This window comes from Rhyacophila brunnea, unplaced genomic scaffold, assembly GCF_057557595.1.
Source record: "Rhyacophila brunnea isolate RB1 unplaced genomic scaffold, BYU_Rbru_1.0 scaffold_6, whole genome shotgun sequence".
Taxonomy (NCBI): Eukaryota; Metazoa; Arthropoda; class Insecta; order Trichoptera; family Rhyacophilidae; genus Rhyacophila; species Rhyacophila brunnea.
In genome coordinates this window covers 35,881,525-35,898,473 of record NW_028233276.1, presented here as the reverse complement: position 1 = coordinate 35,898,473, position 16,949 = coordinate 35,881,525, and the positions used below count along the sequence as shown (strand labels likewise).

Below are 16,949 nucleotides of genomic sequence, written 5' to 3'. Positions count from 1 at the left end.
ACCAGTTGCAGACAGCGTACATACAGCTATTAGGATTGTAAAGTATTTTTTTAATGTTGAGATAATTATTGAGTACTCATACAGTATAGATTCCAGTACTAGCGTGCAAAGGGGAAGCGTTACCGCGGCACCTATCAAAAAAAATCGTGAGCCATTCTCGATGAAGTATAAAATTAAATTGAATTGGTTGAATGAAAAAAGCATTGCAACCTTTATTTAAAGATAACTGTTTTTCCCACATCCTCAGCACAAAGCTACTACTAATTTTACATCAGAAAAGAGTACACAATTAACGATGTATTCATATAATATGTATTAAGATTTCAATCTTGTAAGCAGTCATATAAAAATGTATTAGTATCTATTATGTAGATAAAAATTAGCTGATAATTATTATAATCAGTCCTTCCAATACGATAATTTATAGTAATATCTATCAACTTAAATTATAACTAACAAGCTCAGACGATAATTAAGCACCGACTGTCACTTGAACATCATATTACTCAGTCGATATCAAACCTCTGAATCAAGCAGTTCAAAATTAACCTCTCAATTAACTAGTCGTTCCTTGCATATTCTATTTGTCCTAATATAACGTAAAACCATTAAATACTAAATTCACATAGATAACTAAATCCATATTATCTAAAAACAGCCTTTTAATGTAATACAATTAGTACAATAAAATAACAATTATAAACATTTCTGTATATCGATCAATTATGTATCCATAAAAAAATTAACTTAGTAACGCAAGTAGGTACAATAAAATAACAATTAAAAACAGTTCTGTATATCAATAAATTATGTATCCACCACATATAACAAAATAAACTTAGTAGTTGAACAACTACAAATTAGTACATAATGCAAGTGAAACATATAACTGTTTGTAGAAAATGACGATTGTTGTATATTGAAATAAGTGGAAATCATTCGAACGAAAGAGATGCAATCTAAAATCATCATTATTTAATCGCATTCCATTCGAAGATAATCCATATATTGTAATTCAGTGCAATTTCATGTATGCCTGCCTTGATTCGTTTCTACAATTATTAATATCATTGTAACTGTTTTTATTAACTACGATATTTGAATAACAGCTGTTTCTTTCCATATACCTGCATATTTCACTGTTTTATTTTATATTTAATAATTCATACACCAATCGTGTCTGTTATCATCAGTTATAATCATGTAGTTCGCGGTATCACAGTTGACCATGAGTTGCTGTACCAGTGTTTGAAATAAAATTTATTAAATGCTACAGAACCACCTGTTTCCGATTCAGCGGCTCACGTACAATTTTTCGAATTCACTTCCTTCGAAATACACATTTTTTATAGTAATACAAATCCTAATCGCGATATCTAGGGATTCGATTTTTTTTTAAATCCCGATATTTTCAGATGAATAAATCGATCGGGAACCCGGGTTTCCGAGCCCTAATAGATACAGCACTTTTAACGAAAATAATTCGTCTTATTAACAATTACGAACTGTAACACATCTTACACTTTCGCAATAATATAAAAACAGCTTCCAAATGGGTACAAGTCAATAAGAACGAATCAATACTTTTTTTTATTGATAACCGTAATTCACGCCGTGGCAACAATATTGTGAAATTTCACCAGTGTATAAAATTTCTCGAAAAAAAACGAAGTCAGCTCTCACACTGGTAATAACAATATCAGTGGGTCTATTCTATACTTATCGAACACTAAATTGATAAATAGTATCAAACTTAGGGTAGGTTTGTATCAAAATATTAGCACTTATTGTAACAATTACACGAAGCCGGTTTTAATTGTTGCAATAAGTGCGATATTTTAACAGCAGCAAGATAGGTGCTGTTAAAATATAGCACTTATTGCAACAATAAAAACCGGCTTCGTGTAATTGTTACAATAAGTGCTAATATTTTGATACAAACCTACCCTAAGTTTAATAATATTTTTCACTTTATCACTTTAGCGGTCGATAAGCATAGAATAGACCCACAGCTTTAAGTATTAACCGACTTCACTTGTCGGAGCATTAACCCATTTACACTATGGGCTATTACTTATTAATAACTCATTATTTATGAGTGGTAATGTACCACACATTACAAGCTTTTCGGTGTTGGCAGAATTCAGTAAGAAATTAACATAAACCCCGATAAGGGATAATTTGATCGTTTTATACATTTAGAGATCAAGCGACACGTAAAAAAAATCAATCAATTACGTAGGTATATTTTAGTGTTATTTTTTGGTGAAAACAAAACACTAATTTAACTATATTTAATTTTTTTATTAGGTACCTAATATTTTTACAATTTACATTATATAATTCCATGACCGCTTTTGAATTAAGTATTAGTTGAGATTTTTTTGTGTTAGAACCGGTAGTCTTAGAAAAATTAATATTATATATGTTGGCCCATTGAAAAAGGGCAGATCTATAAATAGTCAGATATATAACTGTCAGTAGTCAGATATATAACTGTCAGTGGCGAGGGGTGGAGGTAGGCCGTTAAGATTTGACTTAAATAGTGCACACTAAACTTTGTCAATCATATTCTTTTGTTTTCATTGAACTAAAAATACAATTTGCAGATTGTGCTGGTTAGTTTTTAAAATTCAATTAAACCCCGCCTAAATCAAACCATAGTAATTTAGGTATGCTCTGAGCGATCCGACAAAATAGTACCTACATACTTTTTCAGTAACACTTATTTGTTTTCGTTGAATTAAGAATATATATTACAGATGGTGTTAGTTTTTTAAAATTTATTGCCCTGCTAACCAAACCATAATCGATAAAATATACCTATTCTTCCATCTGTAAACTATCTAAAATTATGTACTTATGGTTTAATGACATATTTATTGACTATATTATCTACTATGGCTTGGATTAGGCAACGTCTAATTGAATTTTAAAAACTAACAAACACCATCTACAGATTGTACAATAAAAACAAGTACTTTTGAGTGACAAACTAAGTGAGCACTATTTATGACGGATCTTAACAGCCTACCTCCACCTTTCGCCACTGCGGTCTGTTTTTATGTTTGGTTGTAGATAATGTCAGTATGCTATATGTACCTATAATGTCAGCGGTTTTTGTGATTATTTATCTAACTAAATAATGATGGTAATTTATTTAAGAAAAAAACTTCTCAAAAATGGCTTACGATCTTAATCTTAATGCACGCTGGTCTTATCTCATTATGTCCCTGACAATTAAATCTCAGCAGATGAGAAGCTTGCTACAAATAAATAATATGCAATATGAAATGATTTTCGGCAAATACCTATATATTTTAAAACACTACAACAGGTCAAGACGCCCAACGACCAGTAGAGTAGTAAATCAGAAGTGTGGTTGGCAATATAAGTGAAACAATCACAAACATCCAGACTTCATCCAAAAAATCACATAAATATATTGTGACCTCACCAGGTCGAACCCGGAGCCCTCAAAAGAACCTTTTCTCGTTTACACTTTATAACCATCACTATAGATCAGGGGGGGGGGGGCAAACTGCAGGCCGCATGTGGCCCGCCGGGTATTTTTTTGCGGCCCGCCATCATTAATTGTACTTCTGATTACGAATAACTTTTTATATTTTTTTAAAAAATTATTGACAATAGATTACAATTTGAAGAATTTGTTGTTTCGTATAAATGTATTATCTCAGTACGTCTTTCTTGCGTCTCGTCTCACACTATGTAACCACTATTTTCTACGTTGAACATCGTGACACATTTAAATACTGTTAACTCTGCGTTGCAAGGAAAAAAAATATAATGCCTAAGATAAGGTAAAAAGTTTGAATGGATTTCAATTACAACTGAAGTTATTCCTTCGACAAATATGAAATAACAACGTGGACCACTTTTCAACTTTGAAGTTGCTGAATATACCAGAATATAAATTTGAAGAATATGGTAAAATTATTAAAGCCCTGAATGACGATTTTTCACAAAGATTTGGTGACTTCCGAAAAATTGAGACAAGTTTAGCAATAGTACGCGATCCATTTTCAATAGATATTGATAGTGTACCGACAGAGCTACAACTTGAGATTATTGATCTGCAGTGTGGCACTGATTTAAGAGGATTGCATTGTCGTGAAGAAATCTCCAAATTTTACAATGCCCTTAATTCAGACAAATTCGACCAACTTAAAGATTATGCAAGAAAAATGTTCGTTATTTTTGGATCAACCTATATATGTGAACAAACATTTTCGATCATGAACCTCAATCAAAATTCTTTACGGTGAAATATCCCCGATGCCCATTTACAAGCAGTTTTGAGAAAATCAACTACAAAATTAACACCTGAATTTAAAAAATGTACACCACTTTCATTCTTCTCGATAATTTTTTTGTAATGTTTATTTTTCGTGATAATAAATAGTGTATATCTAAAAATGGTATTTTGCTTGCGGCCCGCCGCTCATTTCGAATTCTTGAATTTGGCCCTCCATCCAAAAAGTTTGCCCCCCCTGCTATAGATTCTACTGTCTTGACCTATGGTGCGGAACAATGTGCTTTTCAACCTCTTTCAATGACCGTGTTTGTAGGTATATGCAGTAATTTCTTAGACAAGGGGCCACGAAGCAAAAATTACAATATTTACATTTACATTATTTTTACTCAGATTGTGCACAAACAGACCGAAATCGAACCCGAAACCAACGGTATGAAAAGCCAATATTTTGCGCCGCGTATAGGCGACTACCGTATTCCAGTGCGAAAGGCATTGAGCTCTCGTCCGGAGGCTCCGGGTTCGATTCCCGTGAGGTTACAATATATTTATGTTTTTCTCAAAGCTTAGGATGTGATCGTTTCACTTCTATACATAAAATATATTCTAATTAATATATAAAAGGGCCGAAGTTATAATACCTGCTCCTAAAGAATTAGCCCACAAGAATGCACGTAAACTGTACATTCAATGCGTTGATATCTCGATGGGAAATAAGAACACTAGTAGGTACCTACAAATGAATATAAAACATGAAAATGGTACGAAGGTAAAAAAAACAACAGAAAGTTCAACAAGAAGTTGGTCGAAAATTTCTCCCGCGAACGATTATTTGCACCGCAAGAATTCTATCGCGAAATCTCGCTCGCGAATTATACGCGGCGTTCCCCATTTCCCACACTCGAGAGAGAAGAGACCCACTAACTTGGCCGATATTACATTTTTGCTGCACTCTGCACTCCGGTGAACACTGGGATCACCATTAATATCCATAAAAAATATATAACTAATTATACACACTGTACAAATGATTATTCTTAGTCCAAACAAAGATACACATATCCGCATACAAATTATACAATGGTTATGTACGTCGTGCAGTAATAATTTGTTTGTAAGTTTTGAAACTCAACGCACGTCTACGTTTGCAAACATTACTGTCAAATTAAAAGTAGTTTAGACAATTCACATCGTATAAATTTACGCGCTTTAATATAAACAAAATTCCACAAGGCCACGTGCCCATAACTCCCCTCCATGAAACAGTAAAGTTTCCTTCCTCTATAGTCACACTTGCTCATTTTTTCAGTACATTTGCACATATTTTCAGATTATACAGATGCTTGTAAACTGTTTTTAAACAGCAACTTTTGGTATGGTTCTGATAATCTGTAGATAACGATAGACAATCAACTCTCTGTCATAAAAAAATATCCGTTTAAAGGACGACCAAAAAAACTTCAATGCACAAGTACCAAAGGCTTGCTTACGTCGATATGCATAATATTTTGGATATCGATTATATACGCAAATACGAAAGAATAGCAGTATTAAATATGTCTTATTGTATTACAAACTTTGTAGACATCTACTTTCATACATCGACTCCATAGACGATATAGTTACTAATTTCTTGCCATGTCATTAAAAATATACGAATAAAAGATACTGCAGGTATACTTTATCACATTGCATGATTTACAATTAAAGCACTGATAAAATAATAGCCATTAAATTATGCAGAAGTTGTATTTATTATGCATTTATACTTATTCAATTTATATTATGCAGTTTTCATTTGTTATCATTGTATGTAGGTATATCAATTCAAAATTTAAACAAAACGCTAACAATTCTGATTTCTCACTACTTTCGCGGGTGTCATTTTACGTTGATCTGTGCATTGCATATTGGTATTACTTCGATTTAACGTAACTCGACATTCTATGCATCACGCTTCCAGGGAGAGTAGAGAAGAGTTAAGTGTTATGTTGCTTTAGAGTTTAACCGATACAGACTAATCCGCGAAATTAAAAATTGGTGTATGTGTAAAATATGTAACGTGACCATACGTCCCGTTTTTAGGTAGCCTATCTCGTTGTCCCCAAGCACAGCTTTGGGACACCGAAATGTCCCGTTTTCAGAAAGAGCAATACACGGTAACAATTTCAAAAAAAGGCGCGAAAAAAAAATCGATAGAAAGGCACCGATAGAAACTGTCTTTTCACTTATGAATACATAGTGGACGAGCGAAAAAACACAGTTGCAAGTCGCAGTTCTTAAAACAATGTTTAATTACCAAAGTAAGTTCTGTCAAGAATTTCATTCTTATTTGAAATCAAAACGAAATATACCTAGTTAAAAAATATAAGACCACATAAATTATTTATTTTCACGTGTTAATTCCTGTTCTTTTCATTAATGAATATAAACTATGAAGAAATAGGATGCGTTTTCTATTACAACACACACACTATTACCTAAAAATTAGTAGATGTCCCGTTTAGAGGAAAAAAATAAATGGTCACGTAACTTATATGTGATCTCTTCGAATGCATGAGATGTATGGTCACTATGGATTTCCGTGGGCAACTTGCCCAAAGCGAATGTACGAAACCGATCGTTGATGGCGTTCAATAATAAAGCCAGTGTAATAAATTTAATATGTAATAATATTTAATAACGATTAGCAATATTAACCGTTCAGAGGCAGCGCGTGAAAATAAAAAGCGAGCGAGAGGTCGCGCCAGATCCGACCCCCGATTTTCGAACGCACAAATTTTTATTTTATTGCTTCCCGATGATGAAAAAGAAAACGGACAAAAGCGCGGGAAAGATGAAAGGGGGACATTCGTCGACATCGGGATCAAGTTTTCGGTGAAAACTGTAATACAGGCGCGCATGAGGGTTTACCAAGGCCACTTTTGTCACTGCAAGGCATTTTGCGGCCGTATTAGAATTGCTTTTAAGCCTATTATATTACAAAGATATTATATTCATTTAGTATTAATAATGGACAAATCTAGTCATCCAGTGGTACCCAAGAGGTACAAAACGTTTGTAAGGTAGAGCTAGAGGCCACTGGATCGATGAAATGTTTAAGTTCTGCGGAAGTGCGTGGCAACGCACAGGAGCGAGAGAAGTGGAATCAACTTGGAGAGGCTTTCATCCAGCAGTAGATAGATTCAGGCTGATGATTATGATGAAGTATTAATTAAAACAAGTAAGATTTGTGGGATTGATCGTCGGGTGAAATGCGTGTGAACACATGAATATTAAATTTATTTGATGTGATAATAAATTCTAATAGATATATGTAAATTCAAATTCCATCAAGTACCTTCGGTCGATAGTATTAATATGATAATAAATAATGTTAACTTTGACATACTGTGTGTGACTGTGCAACGGACTGGTTAAGGTTAAATGAAGGCCGTAGAACCCCCCTCGTAGTAGAATGCTTAATGAAACGAGTGGTATTGCGGATAGTATTTAAGTGTGACATACTATTTATAACTCTTAACTTCTTCGGTTTTACACAATGAGCAAAATAAATTTAAGAACAAAAATCTTATAACACAATTTGCAAATTATTACCGGGCCGCTATATACTGTAGTATGTAACAATAGTAAGGTTGGAAACACTGGGCAGTATTCTCCGTAATAAATATGTAATATTGTATTATTATCATTGTAACGATCCCAAATATTACCGCAAGTTGCCACAAAAATGAGGTATCCTGGCAGCTTTTTGTGTTGTGTTTTTGATTCTAGACCTGACTTGCAGCTCAACCACAAATCGTCCCCACGGTGGTAACAATGTGCGCGTGGTCTAAGATACCAATACCTACCCGATACATCGGTGTCCATAAAATAGTACAAAATTGCATGCTCTCTTGATAAAACAATGACTTAATATCTAACACATAAGTTCCGATCACTGGGTGTGCCGATCCGCTGACCCATCGCGTGATCCAGCGATCGAAAATTCCACCCGCGACGGGACACAGGGTCAAAAGTCGGGTCGCCGCTAAAAGTGAATCGCTGCCTCTAATTCGCTTCGCTATCAATCTCGGCTGCTTATTTGACCGAGTTCCGACAAATGGATCGAGTCGACCAAAGAGGGCATTGTGCAAGGAAAGTGTTCAACTGTTGCGAGGTGGTTAATGGTAGTGGTTAATGAAATTGACTTATTATACGGAATGTATCTCGTATAATGTATTATTACTTTTTGAACTCATCTAAATCTAGTGAAACACTGTTACACTGTAACTAAGTTACGACACTAAAGATAACTAAAAAAATATCATAAAACATTGTCGTCAATATGAAATAATAAAATATCACCATTTTTATGATTTAAAGAAAAAAATTGCACAAAAAAGGTTATGTTTTCCATAAAAAGAAGTAATAAGCATCAAATTTTTACTGTATTTTCAGAGAATATTTGAAATATTTTTAACCCTCATCTGCAAAATGGCAAATACAATATTTTACTGGGTTTATGCAATATGGAAGTATTAATATATAGATGCGCAATTAAAAATTGTTTTAAATTAATATAAAACATAAGAAACAGTTTTATTCACATTGCCAAAAGTCATAATATATACATATATATTTAGTAAACAAATATCTCCTCATCTTAGCTCCATTTTAACAAAAATGTGGGTAAATGCGATATATTTTATAACGGCAGGTTACTATAACGTGTCCGGATAGCACGGTGAAAAAGTTTTCCACTTTACGACGATTTGCCGCTATTCTGACTCCACCAACAGATTCTAATCACTCTAATATATTCAACAACAAAAAATCTCTAATAGAATTTATTCAATAACAACAAATCCGAAACAGTTTACCGCAGCGAGAAACGAAACACGTCATATAATTAGCGACAAATTGAACCATTCACATAATAATGGGGCGAAATGATGAAGCTAATGCGATCGCTAAAAAGCTTTGCCGGCCGGCTGGTCGTGAAACCGCAGCACTCCGCGATCGATCGTTGTCACTTAATTTATCTTATTGTATTCAAAATGGGATCAGAAAAGAATTAAGTGTCGAGTCATTCAATCAAAGCTATGATGATGATGATCATTTTAGAAGAAGATAGAATTAAATCGTTAGAGTACTTACTTACTACGTCTACTACGTATCAATGAACTCTGGAGACTTGTGTCAAGAAAGTCCTATCTTTAATAACATTGTAAAAATATTTTTAGCGGCGTTAAAAGAAAAACCTTTGTTTTAACACTACAACCGGCCATGGAGGCCAATGACAGAAGTGAAATAATTACAAGATAAAAAGAACTTTTTATATACCACGTTTTTAAATTTTCCGTTGAATCGTATAAACTTGACAATTCTATGTATTAATAAATACTTTTTTTTGTACTTAATAGAAATACTGAATAAATACAGAATACTGAAATGTCATTTTGACATTTCATATTGATTTCCATAGTAACGCACGTATATATTAATAAATTAGTTGCTAGGACCCCCTTAGCAACCAATAATAGTGTTTTACTTTTTAAGAATTTTTTTCCGAAATAACTTTCCATGTAAAACAGAATTAACTGAAAATGAATTCAATTCTGCTTAAAGATGGCTAAAAATATTAAAAGAATGCATTGTCATCGTGTTCTGATATATTCTAAAAGTTTCAAATGTCTAGCTAGTCGGGAAGTTAGTTAAAAATCTTCAATCGCCCAATACAAATCTTGGACAAACAAGAAAAAATTTGCACTGGACAAACAAGAATACGAGCTAATAAAAACGTGGTAAAATGAAACAATCATAAACACCCAGACTCACATAAATGTATTGCACCGGAAATCGAAGCCAGAGCCAGATAAGAACCCGATGTTTTAAGCACTGAACTACCTATATCAGTGATCATATACACACCATGATACTTATTGTGGCCCACGGTTCCAGTGAGACGTTGTAATACTTTTCATACGTTTGATATGTAATAAATACAATGTGGAAAATAATTACAAAAAGCCAACCGAATGAGCGGAACACGTGTCGTAAAGTAATTATATACCTATATGTTGTTGTGAAAACCAAATGACGAACTAATTTTATAATAATAATTTAATTAAAACCAACGCTGAATCCCTTGAAAAAGAATTAATTAATTACAATTAAAACATATTATAATTACTGGAATGGAACGTTTATAATACGAATTTCCGTTGGACGTGTCATTTTATATATTACACATTTGAAGTAAATGCGATTTACAAATATTCGCTAAGATGACTATAACAGATGCACCTTAGTGATGGAGCACACTGCAAGAAGCCGTGCGATGCGCACGGCACAGGTGGCGAAAACGGTACTTCCTTTGCGCGCATCGCACGGTCAATCGCGGTGTGCTTTAGCTCTTAGTTAATCAGTTTGCACGACGATATAATTAAATGTATATAAATAGATCAGTAGAAAGATATCATTTTTTTTAAGTTCTTACCTTTGGAGAAAACCCATAGATCTTTCTCTTCCTGTCCTTGTCGTTTCGAAGAAGGTCAACTTTGTTTTCTTCAAATACTTTCTTTTCATCTGCTCGCTGTCGATCTAAAAATAAATAATGCGATTTGTTGTATATTTGAAACATAATTAAATTAGGGTACCTACTTAAAGTGTATAAGTACTAAAGATCAACCCGACGAAGCCTAATATTTTATGAAAATGAGTTAACTACATAAATCCATAAACTTTATGTCGTATATTATATTTGCGAGCTTTAATCAAAACAATATTCCACAAGACAACACGTCGCTACTTCTTTGAGACAGTTTAAAAAAAACATCCCCAAATATGTCCATGATTGTTTTGTTTGTCAGTACATTTGCACACGTTTTTTATCCGCTACGGAATACAACAAAAATAAATTTAAATAAATAAAAAACGATTTTTTTTTTATTCAACGAATAATTCACAATATTTGAGAGTGTAACGTTCTTTTTATTGAACATACATAATTGAAAAAAAATCTTCATTGGATTCGCACAAATGTGCTTTACTAATTGAACCATGTGCATACTATCTAATTACGACGAAATGAACTAGTTGCATTTACATTTTGAAACGCCTAACAAATTGCGTTAATTTTTGGCAATCGGTTTTTGTGTTTTAAATTAAGATATCAATTACCACTAACCTCTCCCAATTTTAGTTATAACCCTACTTGAACTTGATAATAATTAAAAATTAATAATCAATTAAATCCGGTAGATACGGGCTAGATTCCTGTCGGGCATCGTATATTTTTGCTTAAAGATTTTCTCTGGTAGTTATATATCTGAGGTGTTTCCAAATGATGTTTTTTTTTAGAATTATTAATAACCATGTCCTTGCTTTTTCGTACAAGGTGGTTGTTAGTAATTTTGAACAATTACAAACACCCAAGCTTTGAGAAAAACACATAAATATTGTGTGTCTGACTGGGAATCGAACCCAGGAACTCTCGGGTGGTAGGCGAGAGCCTTACACACTGCACCACGAGAGCCGCCCAAATGATGTATTTATTGTGATTATTTTAAATAATATCTACTTATTTGTTACAGATATAATATAGGCGCCACATAATTACACCCAAAAACGCACGTCAAATCTTTCATGCAATGATAAAGAATCGTTGATATTAAATGATTTATTCAGGACTTTGATATTGACAACTGATACTTACATTTGAGTTCGATTTCATCATCATCCAGCAGCAGCGAAACCACTTCTTTGGGCTTGAGGGTGTCCGGCTTGAAGTTCCCGCCGCTTATCACCATCCGCTGAATCTAAAGAAGAAGAAAACAACAAAGATCAGTAAACTGCCAATGCGCAAAAAACAAATCAACAGTACAAAGAAATATGATCAACGCACACAACAACGATTTTTTAATAAGATCCATGTAGGTACATACTGCAAAAAGGTTATGAAGTCAATGACACTTACATACTTTATATCAAATAGAAATGTCAATGTAATTTTTATATTATGTTATAAATAATTGATTTAAATATAATATATATAGAAGGAGTGTAAGCCACATGTCAAAATATATTTTTCAGTAGAAGCGTTTTTGTGAACACAGAAAAAATAGTGTACACACCAAAACATCACAAATTGAATATAATCAGGGAACTTAGAAATAATGGGAACTGAAATACCTAAGGAATTAGCCGGGATAAACTTAAACACGTGTCAAGAATACGTCAGACGTGGAATACTGACACTACTCTCGGTCTATGCATTGACGCTCATTTAATATTGGTGTATTACACACACTATTGCACGATGATTGCACGTGCATAATGCGTGTTTCATTTTCGTAGGATGCTCACACATTCAAAACCCTGTATCAAAACGTAGCGTATTGAATATAGCCTCGGAATTATATTTATTATCTGTTCTGTGGACATAATGAAACCAATTATTGTCAACCAGTATTACAACATTCAAATGAATATATTTTTTTTAAATACCACTACAATAGTCTATCCTGTATGGTTTTCCACCCTTCTTTTCAGAGGTAGATTAAGCTTGTGTGTTATATAACATTTTCCAAAGAACATTTGACTTATGTACTTATACATACATTTACTTCATGACATGTGTGTTTACACCCCAGTCACTGATATATGAGTCTTTATTAAACAATGTTTAATATCGTAAATACCGACGTAATGAAGGTTACGTCTTGTCGGTCACCATCTTTCTATTTTCTGACAGTTTGGTCAGATCACAGAAACGTCACCACTCGCGGTGCTAGCTAGACTTTAGCGTAACCTACGTTTGTTCACAGTGCCCCCCCCCCCGTACCTAGTTTTAAATATTTTAAATCTACACAATAAAAAAAGTCATATAAAAAACTTCAAAACCACCTAAATGAATTCAATGCACAAAAATTTTTACGCTTTTCACACTCAATCTGTCTAAAACAATGTATCAAACCAGCGGCCCGCGGGCCACATGCGCAGATTCTATTACGGTAAGTTAAAAAGTGCGACTTTTTCTATGTGCAACCCAAAAGAAGTGGCCCAACGAAGTCAAAGATTTGGACACACATGGTCCAAAACATTTAATAAATCTTGTCTACCACTGAATATACGTTAGAACATAGAAAACTTTAACTTGTCAACGTGATGTTTTACGTAAAAATTGTGGTTCTTTCGAAGTTTTTGATTGTTTTGCATCTCATAAAGAAATCATGTTTTATTAAAAATTTCCAACTACAATTCAGATGCACCTATTAAACATACTAATTAAAACATAGCAGGACACATGATCTAAAACATTTAATATCTCGCCTACCACTCAAAATACACTAGAAAATAGAAAGCTTAAAACTTTTACGTAAAAATTGTGGTTCATTCGATGTTTTTAATTGTTTTGTATCTCATAAATAAATCACTTTTTAATAAAAAAAAAAAATCCAACAATTCAGATGTACCTATTATACATACTAATTAAAACATTTCCAGTCGCAGATTGAGTGACACGAGTCGACAGGGGGACGCACACGGGACAAATCGCCTCCACCGGATGCAGCCCGCCATTATAAATGTCCCAATTGGCCGCAATCGTAAAAAGAAGCATGATACCACGTGGATGATTCGACGAGACGGTACTCAATCGAAACCGCTTCTTTTGACATCAATCTGAGATGATAATATAAAGCGATGAGATAAGATCTTCGCGTCGCGGGGCCTGCGGCGGTCTGATGCGAGACCTCCCTGAGGGCGTTTTGGATGAAGGGGTATATCCGGAATTATGTTGTTACATTAAGCTGTATATTTAGCCGGGGGTAGGTATCAATAATATTTAATCTAGCGTATTAAAGGGGAAACTAATCAGTATATTTTTTTAATAACACCTGCATATTATACATATTATAGTTTTGGAAAGGCTTTGTACTATAACTAATAGACATTTGATTATGTATTACGAACTTTAATGGTCATTTTACAATATTCTGACTATGATTGAATCGGTAGCTTTAGGAGATATTATTCATCAGTACATTTGCGCATTGGACAATATTTGGCGTTCTGTTTTGACGTATTGTTATAATTTATAATGTACCTATGACATACCGTTCACAACAAATTCACTTTCAGGGTTTATTTGTCACATTTATTTGGATGGTTGAATGAATCTAAAATTGTGTTGAAATACATGCGATTTCAGACAGATGCGGCCGATACTAGTGATGCGTCGTATTTATTATTTTTTAGTAATATAAATACTTTTTTTACAAATATGTTGAATCTTCCTCCAGATTCTGAGCATTCCGTGGTTTCACAATAAAAATCGCTTAAGGTAATTTCAGTTTGACACAAGTCCCAGTGGTCCTTTTTTGCCATATTTTTCATACGTTTGAGCTCAATCCCTATACAATACAAGCAGCTATCTTTGAATTTCTATGTAATTACATAATATCGCTATATTGAAAACGATATTATACTTATAGTAGGTGTGTTATATCACTTATTTTAAATGTTTATGTGAGAAAATATATTTTTAAGTATCATGTACGTACATTGTACATGTTTGTTTTATGTGTGTAAATCAAATAAATATCAGTGTGAAATGTGCTACAAATAAATCTGTAATACGAAGCTACATGCAAGTAATTAATTTCCTTATTTCCAGCGAATCACTATCATCTATTTAGGATCTGTATCTATACAATATAGTATAAAAATAAGCTTTTGGACATTGTCTTTATGTGGAAATCAGTTATAGGTCAAAATGGAATATTTATTATTCTTAATAATAATGTGATTAATTCAAAAATTACTGATAATTTATTAACTTTCATAAAGTTAAAAGTCAGGGATTCGCATTTACGTACATGTTCATATACATTAAAATTAATAATAAACGTTATTCTTTAAACTGTAAACGTCACAACAACGGGTAAATGTTTGTAGTCAACTGTATGACAATAGAACTACCATAATATAAGACGTATAGAATGGGAACGTGTTGCACGATGTTCAAAGGACCTACCGCAAAGCTCGTCCCAATGATTTATTTTGACAGATCGAATAAAAATGACGAATTGAACATGTGACACAGGATTCGGCTAGCTTATGATGATGTCAAACAAAGTCTAGCGACATTGACTCACCCAAAAATAAGATGGTTCTAAACTGTTGCATCGGTCCGTTATTGATTTTTTGGAATAACTAATATCTCCAACATACACAATTTGAAAACATCTCATGCATATCCCCACTAGAAAAAAATCGACACCTAACGGGACCCAGGGCACCTAACCACTGGATTCACGCCTGTGTGCTTTTCCAATTAAGCTATGGACACCCTATTTAATTACGATGATTTTAACTAGTAGTTCTTACATGAAATGCTTACGAAATTGCGGTACAATGTTGGCTATCGGTTTTTGTATATTAAATCAAGGTAGGTAATTAAATGTCTTAATTACTAACCGATGTCACGAATCACTCCAATATTTTAATTTTTATAACGTACTTGCTAATAATTTAATAAACTTTTATTCATAAAATAATTCACAAGATGTTTTCAAATTATGTATGTAGAATGTTACATTCTCAATTTTTGTAAATTATTTAATAAATAAAATTAATACTTTATTAATATCTCCAAGTAAAAAATATTGACACCATCGAATTGTATTTTATAAAAAAATATATGACATGCATAATACAGGTTTTTTTGAAAAGGTAGGAAAAAAGAGCATACTTAATATACTTACTTAGTATGTTTAGTATTAATTAAACTCATGTTCAGTTCACGATAAATACATAAGTTGACGATGTCCAATCGAAACAGACGAAATCAGTCCTGATTATTATTAAACTAAGTGAAATAAATATTACCTACATATTTTATTGTGTTTTATTTTAATTTACAATATATTTCCACCAAGAATTGAGCAAGAAAAACCCAAGTATCTACATTAATTAAGTGATAAAGCTTGCAGACTTATTTAATCAGGCGCATCAACTGATAATGGGAAAGAGGGCACTATACTTCCACAGGGACCCCCTAAAATCCTCCGGAGAAGTACGTGGCATCAAAGAACTAGTGACCGAGAAGAGTGGAGGGAGCTAAGGGAGGCCTTCATCTAAAAGTGGTTCGACCCCGGCTGATGATAATGGTGATAATCAATAACATGTACTGTCAATATTGTTTTATAAAAAAACTACTTAGGCAGTATATGACAAGATACGAGGGTGGGTCAATAATTCCTTAGAAAAAAGCATTAAAACAGTTTTGATTTTTGTATTTTTTTTTTATTTCTCAACATAATCTCCTTGGAGCTCAATACACTTGGTTAGACGTTTCTCAATTTTTTTTAAACCGTCAGAAAAATAAGTTTTCGGAAGGTCCTCAAAATAAGCATTTGTCCGATCGATGACTTCTTCATTTGAAAAAAAACGTTGTCCACTTAGCCATTTTTTTAAGTTTGGGAAAAGGAAAAAGTCACTGGGGGCTAAATCTGGCGAATACGGTGGGTGGTCGACCAATTCGAACTTCAATTCTTCAATTTTAGCCATTGATCGTAAACATGTGTGAACACGGGCATTGTCCTGATGAAAGAGGATTTTTTTCCTGTTTAAATGAGGCCGTTTTTCTTCAATTTTGTTTTTTAGCTGGTCCAATAAAGATGCATAATAA

General features: G+C 33.3%; 1 protein-coding gene across 1 annotated transcript in view; it reads right to left on the bottom strand.

Annotated features, from left to right (window-relative positions):
- Positions 1-16,949, bottom strand: part of Ino80 (chromatin-remodeling ATPase INO80) — a 175,928-nt gene that overhangs the window by 31,663 nt on the left and 127,316 nt on the right. Inside the window, exons 22-23 of the mRNA XM_085956528.1 lie at positions 11,973-12,075; positions 10,755-10,858 (exon numbers count right to left, since the gene is read on the bottom strand). Of these exons, the coding sequence (XP_085812654.1) occupies positions 10,755-10,858; positions 11,973-12,075 (207 nt within the window). The remainder of the gene's footprint in view (positions 1-10,754; positions 10,859-11,972; positions 12,076-16,949) is intronic.